At 39.5% G+C, this 9,876-nt stretch overlaps 1 protein-coding gene across 2 annotated transcripts; it reads left to right on the forward strand.

Annotated features, from left to right (window-relative positions):
* Positions 1-510: 510 nt before the first annotated feature.
* On the forward strand, positions 511-9,742 carry LOC106124782 (P protein-like). 2 transcript variants are annotated; one of them, XM_013321748.1, is made up of 17 exons: positions 511-687; positions 2,776-3,010; positions 4,687-4,855; positions 5,100-5,133; positions 5,452-5,587; positions 5,763-5,935; positions 6,144-6,383; positions 6,540-6,743; positions 6,896-7,011; positions 7,099-7,237; positions 7,426-7,561; positions 7,764-7,966; positions 8,046-8,139; positions 8,322-8,464; positions 8,597-8,707; positions 8,777-8,924; positions 9,037-9,742. In XM_013321748.1, the coding sequence occupies exons 2-17, from the start codon at positions 2,806-2,808 to the stop codon at positions 9,213-9,215; spliced, it is 2,430 nt and encodes an 809-aa protein (XP_013177202.1). In that variant the 5' UTR covers positions 511-687; positions 2,776-2,805; the 3' UTR covers positions 9,216-9,742. The 2 variants fall into 2 exon arrangements, with proteins under 2 accessions (XP_013177202.1, XP_013177203.1); XM_013321749.1 differs by lacking the exon at positions 511-687 and adding an exon at positions 1,865-2,464.
* Positions 9,743-9,876: the final 134 nt, after the last annotated feature.

A 9,876-nucleotide genomic window follows, 5' to 3' on the forward strand; every position in this document is an offset into this window, starting at 1 on the left:
TTCATGTTGTCATTTTAATATGTATACCTAATTATTCTCAACCGCAACGTATTCTATACCATTAGCATGTATGACATCTACTACACCTTTTTCCAATTAACAAAACAAATGCAACTGAAAACAACTATCACACAAAACAATATTTTTTTATTCGGATTAACAGAATGAAAAAGTTAAACTACATATATAATTAAAGAAAAAATGACATGGTACCAGCTTTTCGAATTTACTACTTATGTAATCAATATTTTTAGTGTGAATAAATGTTTATCTTGAGAAATGTAAATTCATCGAACCGTTACATCCTGTTTTATCTTTGCAATTATGATACATACCAGTCACCGAATAATGGTGTACGTACTTTTAACTTTTGCGCTTCACTATGTATTATCTATATTTCTAAGTCATAATTCTTTTTATTTGGTATTTTTTGAAAATTCAACATGGCAACACTTCTGTTATTAATGCGTTCGTTTTGCATTTTATTATCTATATCAGTCGCGGCTTTAGCGCGCTGTTTGTAATGCGTATGGTTGTGTCGCAGAATTGATTTAAAAGTTTTATAAATAAAAAAATATGTAAACGTGTGTAATTAAGTTAAAAGTTTTTAAAAAAATATTAATAATAATGTGATTAAAATTTCTTATTGACTCCAAGAAGAATGTCAAGGAAAAGTTGGTTTCGTTGGTAAATATAAGTCAATATTTTGTTTGATTGAATGTATGTATAACAAGACTAGATAATTGTTATTGCCAAGACCTGTAGGGACACATATTGCTATCTTTCATATTCTCTTTAAAAAAACAGAGACGACAATTGTGACAAAGCAATCTAAACGTTTATTATTATTTATTATATTGACAGGTTTATTTATCGTTGTATGTTGGCGGGAAATGGTTTAGCAAATGACACATTATTGCCATAGCAACATGGCTCACGGTCTCACGGTCTTCTATAAATGTCTATAAATACCGTCTTTAATGTTCGTCGATATAAAGGTCGTAGGTTCGAATGTGTTTGTTTTTTACTTTCTTAACTATTATTTGTAAGTATTTTTTTCTAATATAAAAAGTAAATGAGATGTAGTTTTCATAGGCACAGTTGTAATATGCGAATGTGTGCATAATTAAATATAGCTAGCTGCATAGCATAACCACCGACCTTCACAAACATCAGATGTGCCTACAGTAGGGTTGCCAACTCTTTGGATTTAATCCGAATTCTTCGAGTTTGCACGGTAAATATATTTGACATCGATGATTTATTTCCTAGTTAGGTAAGAATCAAGGGTAGACAAGACGCCGTCAGTGTTCGAGTCTACGTTTGTCGTAAATTGGCAGCCCTACCAACCGGAGGTCAAGTTTCCAATACACATATTCCTCTTGGAAATAAGTATTTTCTTATCACTGAAAAATATATTTATCTTAATAATGCGTTATTGTAATAAAAACGAAGACTTTTATCTTTCTTTATTTTCCAAATAATTAAGTTTTATTACTCTTTATAATTTACGCCATAATTGCGAGATTTAACACTTAAATAATTAATTGAAGGAGGCTAGCAGAAAACTTCAATTAATCATAATTAATACTTTTTTTTTATTTAAAAAAAATCTTGTGCATCAACTAATAATTATTAAATTAAAGTAATTCCCCTTAAGTACAAAGTCACATATGCTTATAATATGTAGTCAAAACTTTCATGTGGCGGTCCGGGCCGTCTTAACCCGGGGTTGTGGGGCGTCTGGATGCCGGCTTCTGTAGGTTGCGCGAGACTATACAAATACCATTTTTAGGAATACCAGACTGATTGTCGAACCCGGCCGCCAAATAGGATGAAGACGGCCCTGTTTACCTTCTGGTTAAATTCTAGAAAACAAACTCCGACGACAGATTCCCTGTTTATGACGTAATGTTTTATTTATTCATATCATTATCAAGTGTCAAATTAAAGTTATGCACACTTGTTGACTGAGCAAACAAAGACAGTGCATGATGTTAGATGTCCATGTTGACTTCTTCTTGCTTTAATATTAGGAGTGTATCACCAAAATATAATCAGTATAACAGAGAATCTGATAAAGTACCCGCTCCAGAGAGACAGTATAAAAGATAGGTCAAGAAAACAAAGTCTTTATAATAAACCCGTAGCTACATCGTATAAATAACAGAATGAAAAAATATAGTAAGCGACTTGCAATAGCTTAAAAAACACATGATCATTACTTATGTTCTACATTAACACGGAAGAAGTGACAAACAAAAGCCTTGTATAACACAATGCAACACGTGGTGTACATTTTGCCATCATAATTATCGCAAGGTAGCCGCGACAAATGACACATGTTGAATCCAGTTAAATTCTGTTACGGATAGGCACAGTATGTGACTAATGTAAAAGCCTTGCCGATATCTGCCACAAGCCAGAGCTCAACCAACATTGTTACTGTAAACACCTCTCTTTGGTAAGCTTTTATTTTATCTTGATAAGTTTCATAGCTTACAAACTTACAGACTTCTTAATATGTCGCGTCGCTAAATCTATCGTCATTTTTGTTGAATGCAAATAATTTGCTCGTTTGTGTTGTGTTTATTAAATACATTTTAGCGTACATTCCTAGCAATATGATTCCATAACAATTTGTATTATAAACATTTCGATAATGATTTCTATTATCAAATTTCTTTAGTATTTGTGAAAATGAATGACATCAACAATATAGCCTCCTTTAAGTAAATCTAATTACATGTTCAAGATCAATTATACTGTTCACAGATATAATCTAAGCTTTGCGGACGTTACACGATGGAGAGACTGTGGAGGGCGCTGCGGGGCGGGATCAGAAGTGGAGATGGCAAGGAGACGGAACGCGAGCTGAACCGCAGCACGTACTCGCTGGTGTCGTGCGGTGACGTCACCCCGCACACCCTGCAGCTATGGCTCACCCTGCCGGATGAGATCAAGAACGACCCAGACCTCGACAAGTTCAGGAAGCTGTATGAGGAGACTGGTACGTCTATGGATAAACCGATTCAGTGCAAAGTTTATAGCGGCACACACGAGACTAAGACGAGATAATTTTAGTTATTGGGATGCAACCGCGACGCAACTCTGCATAAACTTGCGATAGCAGCTAACCACGAGACGTCATTATGTTTAAAATTTATAATACTAGGATGAGCCTCTAGAACGTCTTAATATTTGTCTAACTAAGTGCCAGAATTCCTTGAAGATTTGTTAGAAAATATTTCGTTTCTTTTAAGATTATGGTACTTGAAAAGTTCTCGCAAAACCGGAGTTTAGTATATACTATCTTATAAAATTTCTTTGTTTGACAATATACAATCTATCTTTCCAAGTCTAGATAAATCTAAAGAGAAAATATCTAGATTGTTATCATTTTTTCGATAATGATGCGTTTATCTCTGGATATTTCTTGATATTTTCTCCTTTCTTTTATACAAATACAAGTTCCTCTGATAACGTTGACGAAAGATACCAGAAATATGAACAGAACGAGTAGGTATATACTTAAGTTTAATTATTACTAATTACATCACCAGATGTTGTCAGTCATTTGATATCTAGAAAACGATAATACCTTACCTTGTATAAGTCTATAGTAACAACGCGTATATATTATAAAATAACAAGTAAATAAATAAATAAATAAATAATACAATGGTGCGAGTGAATATGACTCAGCGGACACCGGTACAAGATGCACACTATTGTAAATTAAATATTATACACGTAAATCCTAATTCTGAGGCGTTTTAAACGTAATCAGATATGTATAACAGCTTATTTATTCGTACCTGTTATTTCAAGGTGACAAAGCTCGCGAAAAATTATTAAATCATCCAAAATAACATTTGCTAATATGCACTACAAAAATGGATGTGGTAAAATGTTTTTATAGTTTTGGTACAAAACATCGTCACGTCCTTATCTGATGACAAGATTTTTTTATGTGTTGTATTTTATTTGGGTGTGTTAAATGTTAAATTGGCATTCGGGCTATGCGATCAGTAGAGTCGTCTTAACTTGGTGCTGTAAATGGGAGCCGGGCCTTAGTAGTGGCACCCATGTGCCTGACCTTGGGGTCGCCAGCCAATGACTTCACACCAAGATGTTCAATATGGTTATGACGACCCTGACGAAAGAGGAAGAAAGAGAGTGCTATTCTCTATTGTTTGTAATAATATTGTTGGGATGCTACATTAAACCCGGGTCATCATCATCAGCTCACTATATGTCCCCACCGAGGGGCTCGGAGCCTACCCTAAGTTAAGGGTGACTAGGCCATAGTCAACCACGCTGGCCAAGTGCGGGTTGGTTGACTTCACACATATCTTTGAATTTCTTCACGGATATGTGCAGGTTGCATCACGATGTTTTCTTTCACCGTAAGAACGTCGGATAAATGTACATATGTAAATCGAAAATCTAAAAACACATTGGTACATGGCGGGATTCGAACCCAGGACCTGCAGATTACAAGTCAAGTGCTGAAACCACTGAGCCACCGACGCTCTCAAACCCGGGTGGCAGGTGATATTTATAACTAGACTTTTATTTCGCACGGACGATGTCGCGGGCAACTGCTATCATTCATATTTAGGTAACGGTGAAGATGTAGTGCGAAAGGTTTTAGTGTATCTGCAATAATTAACCTTCTTCCAGATAAATCTAAAATCAACCCTGATGACAAGAATGTATCCGAGGCTACTTCCAAGCGCCTGCCCATGGTCCATTCAGCACCGCTCCTGGACGGGAGAGACGGGATAGAGGGGAATACGAACGGGGATGCTACAGCCGATGCGTCAGAAAACAACGAAACCAAAGATAATGTGTATGGATCTTAATTATTGATATTAACTGACTTTACCTATGTATAAAAATCTCGGAAATAATACGAAGCGTCGAATATATTTTCTAAAAATCATTCATACAAACAAACTAACGTATATTATTACAAATATATATTCTTTTTAATTTGCATTGACGTCATTAATTTAAAACAAAACAAATTATTATTTGAATAAGTCAAAGAAGCTTAAAAGTTTATTTTTATATATATATTTTTTTATTTTCAGAGAAATTCAAGCAAACAGCAAATTAAGTACAAAGGTAATTTAATACAATAAATGATTTCGTATAATTTCATACTTCTTACAATAATAATAACTTCCGTGGCTTGTAAATAAATTAACACTTTTACGGAGTTTCAATGTTACTATTACTTTTTATAACATCGCATCTAAAAGCAACATACGATATTCATCAAATTATTGGTTACGATTTTTTTACAATTACGTAGAAGTCGTCTATAGATGCTTAAAGCGATTTAGCTAAATATGGACCGACAGATCTGTTTGTGGCCTTTCCTGTCTTGTTTGACCTTGACACAATATATTTGTTTTTATTTTATTTTATAATATATTCCAGTTATTGAATGCGAAGTATTACACAAAGATGACGTTGTTGTTGGGCTGCTGGTTGTTCTTTACAGTCGTCTTCCTGACCTGCAACGAGAAGAAGGAATTCTTCAAGAACACGGCAGTGTCACCGGGACTGATTAAAAGTATGTTCCTAGATCGAGCATGAGCAAAATGTCTAGTTATCTAGATATCTGGAAGTTAAAAATATGCACGCTAATTATTTATATACTAAAATAAAAATATGGAAAAAGCACAACAGGTTTTCTAACGTTGAATATAGAGAGAAAACAAGTTGAGATAGGCCATGTCACATTTTAGATTTCACGATCGGCGCCATAGAAGCGACGTCGATTCTAGTCAAAGTATCGGGACCTTTCCTGTCAGAGCACGCGGAGATCAAGTTGAACTCCAGCGAACTGGACACCAGGGACAGGATGGTGATGTGGCTGGAGACGTGGAACTCTTCAAATACTGGGGCACAAAATCAAATGGTGATTACCTAATGAATAACATTTCAGTGTCTGTATATGTAATATCGTAAAAAAATAAATTTGGTGAATTTGCGTTGCTTATAGTGATATTCCAAATTTTAATACCTATGTTTTTGCCTACAAATCAGTTTTAATTCTGCAATGACGAAGTCCATATTTCTTTGAAAAAACGGCAAGAACATTTGTGCAATTCCATTAATCATTCTAGAAAACGGATTCCTGGACAATATTCTTAGAAGACGAGGATCTGGACTTCAACGGAGGTGAAGAAAGATGGAGGAAGTTTGAGTTGGCGCAGGGCAACAGCACGTACGTCCTGCGCATGAAGAGCTCGGGCGAGCAGACGGTGGCGCTGGCGCTGAGCTGGTCTCTTGACCTGGTGGGAGTCAGCGGCGTGGTGTATGCGTGTGTGCTGCTGGCCGGACTGTACGTGCTCATTATATTTGAGGCGAGTATACAGAACACACTGAATGCGACTCTTCGCTTGAAGGAAATTTGTCACATATCATAATTACGATTAGTAATTTTGATTCTTCTTTTAATATCTTGCATTGACTGGTCATTGTTTTCTTATTCACCGTTCCAAGTTCGTTTTTTTTTTCAGGTAATAAACCGCACCATGGCCGCCATCTTAGTTTCGACGATGTCGATAGCTGCCTTGGCCCTGGTGGGCGAGCGGCCGTCGCTCCCGGAGATCGTCTCCTGGCTGGACGTGGAGACGTTGCTGCTGCTCTTCAGCATGATGCTGCTGGTCGCCATTATGGCGGAGACCGGCATATTTGATTACTTGGCTGTCTTCGCCTTTGAGGTAATTATTGAACGTGCCGAATGTTTTGTCCTTTTAAGTATTTTGATGTTTTTTCATAATTTAATATTTACACCAATCATTAATAGTTTACTTAGGGACATTTCGAATACACAAAAAGTCGAGTGCGACAGTTAGTTTAAGCAATATGTCAGGTGACAGGAGGCCGCTTGTGGTCGCTGGTGTTCCTGCTGTGCGGCCTCACTGCTGGATTCTCCACCTTTCTCGACAATGTGACCACCGTGCTGCTCATGTCGCCCGTCACCATCAGGTACGTTGTAGCGCATCTCTCCTCCGACCTCACACCTCGCCCGGTGCCATCTGACCACACTGAATGATTAATATACATCATGTGCAGACTGTGTGAGGTGATGGACTTGGACCCGGTGCCGATCCTGATGCTGATGGCCATCTACAGCAACATCGGCGGGACCGCCACCCCGGTCGGCGACCCGCCCAACGTCATCGTCGCGTCCAACAAGGCCGTCATACAAGCCGTGAGTTCACGTCGCTCAGTACTGTGGCGGAAATACTTTCCTAGCTTTGATGTCAAACCGTCAGCTTGAGAAGGGAGAAGGTCGACATCTTTCTACATTCGTCTCAGCATTAATTTATATACTGAACAATTGTCCCGCTTTCGGTGATATCGTGCCGAGTATCTCTCAGTAGAACTTCACTTGTGCAGGGCATCAACTTCAGCAACTTCACGCTGCACATGGCGCTGGGCATCCTGGTGGTGTGTGTGCAGACCTCGCTGCAGGTGCGCTACATGTTCCGGGACACCGCCCGCCTGCGTCTGCAGGAGCCTCGACACATACAAGGTCACACACACTTACTGTGCCGTGCTGTGTCCCTGCTACTCCGTACTCGCTTCTAACCTTTTTCTTGCTCACCAAAAACTCTGATGTGATATTAAAAGCACAGATCAGTAGTAGATCTTTCAAATTGTTGCGTTCAAACATTTCGTAATCTAGTCACACAAGTTATAAATGATGTAAATGTGTTGTGTGTTGTGTGATGCAGACCTGCGCAACCAGATATCTATCTGGCATCGCGCGGCGGAGTCTCTGCCGCATCTGAGCAAGGAGGTGCAGGTGGTGCGCGAGCGGCTGCTGCGCAAGGAGGACAAGCTGCGCCGTCAGCTGCACGCCGCGCTGCGACACTCCAGCACCAGGGCCTGCCCCGAGGACACCTTCCACACCACCCTGATACTACTCAAGGATAAGGTGGATCACTTACTTTTTACCAAGTATTTCCTTCTTTTCTGCCTGTAACGAAGATAACAATAAGAGTGTCGTTTTGCAGTACAAGATCAGGGATAAGACGCTGCTGCTGAAGGCGGCGGTCACCATCGCCTTCGTCGTGGTCGTGTTCTTCCTGCACTCCATACCAGAGTTCAGTGAGTCACCGACATTGTATAATGTGATTTGATGTTTTCATTAATATAGGCCTATTCGTGTTACAATTGTTACCAACTGCATGAATATAAGACAAATGAAAAATAAAATATTTGCCACAATATGAATTATTGTAAGATTAAAGAAGTCCGGTATGGTCTGCAAACAAGAGATATATCCGCAGACCGCGTGTCTCTGAGCTGGACGGCGCTGCTGGGCGCCATCCTGCTGCTGCTGCTGGCGGACCGCGCGGACCTGGAGCCCGTGCTGCACAGGGTCGAGTGGTCAACTCTGCTTTTCTTTGCTGCACTCTTCGTGCTTATGGAGGTACCTCATATACACGAAGCAACAAGGGGAAGAGCATGGATGACCTTACGAGATGAACTGTCACATACTTGTATTTAGTGTGTGTGTGTGTGTGAGCAGTACTAGTAAGAGTGTGTGCACTGCATTGTGCAGGCGCTGTCGCGGTTGGGGCTGATCTCGTTCGTGGGCGGGCTGCTGCAGCAGGTGGTGCTGCAGGCGGAGGGCCGCGCGCGTCTCGCCCTCGCCATACTGCTCATACTCTGGGTGAGTGCTTGTGCTTAGTTGCATATTGCCGTACGTATAACGTAGTAGTGAGATGTGTCTATGTCGCAGGTGTCGGGGATGATCTCCGCCTTTGTGGACAACATCCCGCTGACCACTATGATGGTGCGCGTCGTGGTGACCATCGGCTCCAACCCCGACATCGGCCTGCCTCTGCCGCCGCTCATATGGGCCTTGCTCTTCGGAGCCTGCTTGGGAGGTGAGCAAGAACAAGGTTATGACAAATATTCCGTGTCCGACAACGATCAGATCTTAGGTCTGGGATAAAGCTGGCAAGATGTCTGTCAGTGAAAGCCATGTTGTGTCCGCAGGTAACGGCACTCTGATCGGCGCGAGCGCGAACGTGGTGTGCGCCGGCGTGGCGGAGCAGCACGGCTACCGCTTCTCCTTCCTGCAATTCTTCCGCGTCGGCTTCCCCGTCATGATCGGTCACCTCCTCGTCGCCTCCGTCTACCTCCTCCTCTGCCACTGCGTCTTCACCTGGCACTAGGCCACTGCACAAGAGCATCAGATGGTGACTACTGTGCAATGTGTGTCTGCCTCCGCGAGACAATACTATCGACAGTGGCGCCGCTCGCTGCACCTGATTGGGCGATTGTATTGAAGATGTCCAATTTAAGTAATAATGTAATTATAATAAAGTGTGAATGTATGTTAGTGTAAATATTATATAAGCTTATACTTTGTTTAATCACTATTTATGTATTGATGATAGTGTAACACAAATTACTTGAAATATTATTTACATATTTATCATAAAATTCGAAGAGACGGAAATCTTACCAGGCGCTAGTTTATTTGTTATAAAAACCTTTATGTTAGAAAAATATCGAATGTTTATTAGTTATTTGCTTATTTGTTTTTGTCTTAATTTCTATGGCAAAATAGTCGTCCGTCCAGTGTACATCGGATCTCTTAATTTGTAGGCAATAAATATATTCGTGTAAATGATAATTTTCAGAGTTAAAATTGATATCGATGAAGTACAAATAATTAAGTTATTATAATTGTAATTTATCATTTAAATGCAATTAATTGTAATAAAATTATAATTAAAAATTGTTTTACTTTCACTGTTTTAACTTACATCTAATAAAAATAACTATTATTTATGACGTTTCGGGAAATCTATTTACATATTTGTAAATAAA

The sequence above is a fragment of the Papilio xuthus genome, unplaced genomic scaffold (genome assembly GCF_000836235.2).
Source record: "Papilio xuthus unplaced genomic scaffold, Pxut_1.1 DF825946.1, whole genome shotgun sequence".
Lineage (NCBI taxonomy): Eukaryota > Metazoa > Arthropoda > Insecta > Lepidoptera > Papilionidae > Papilio > Papilio xuthus.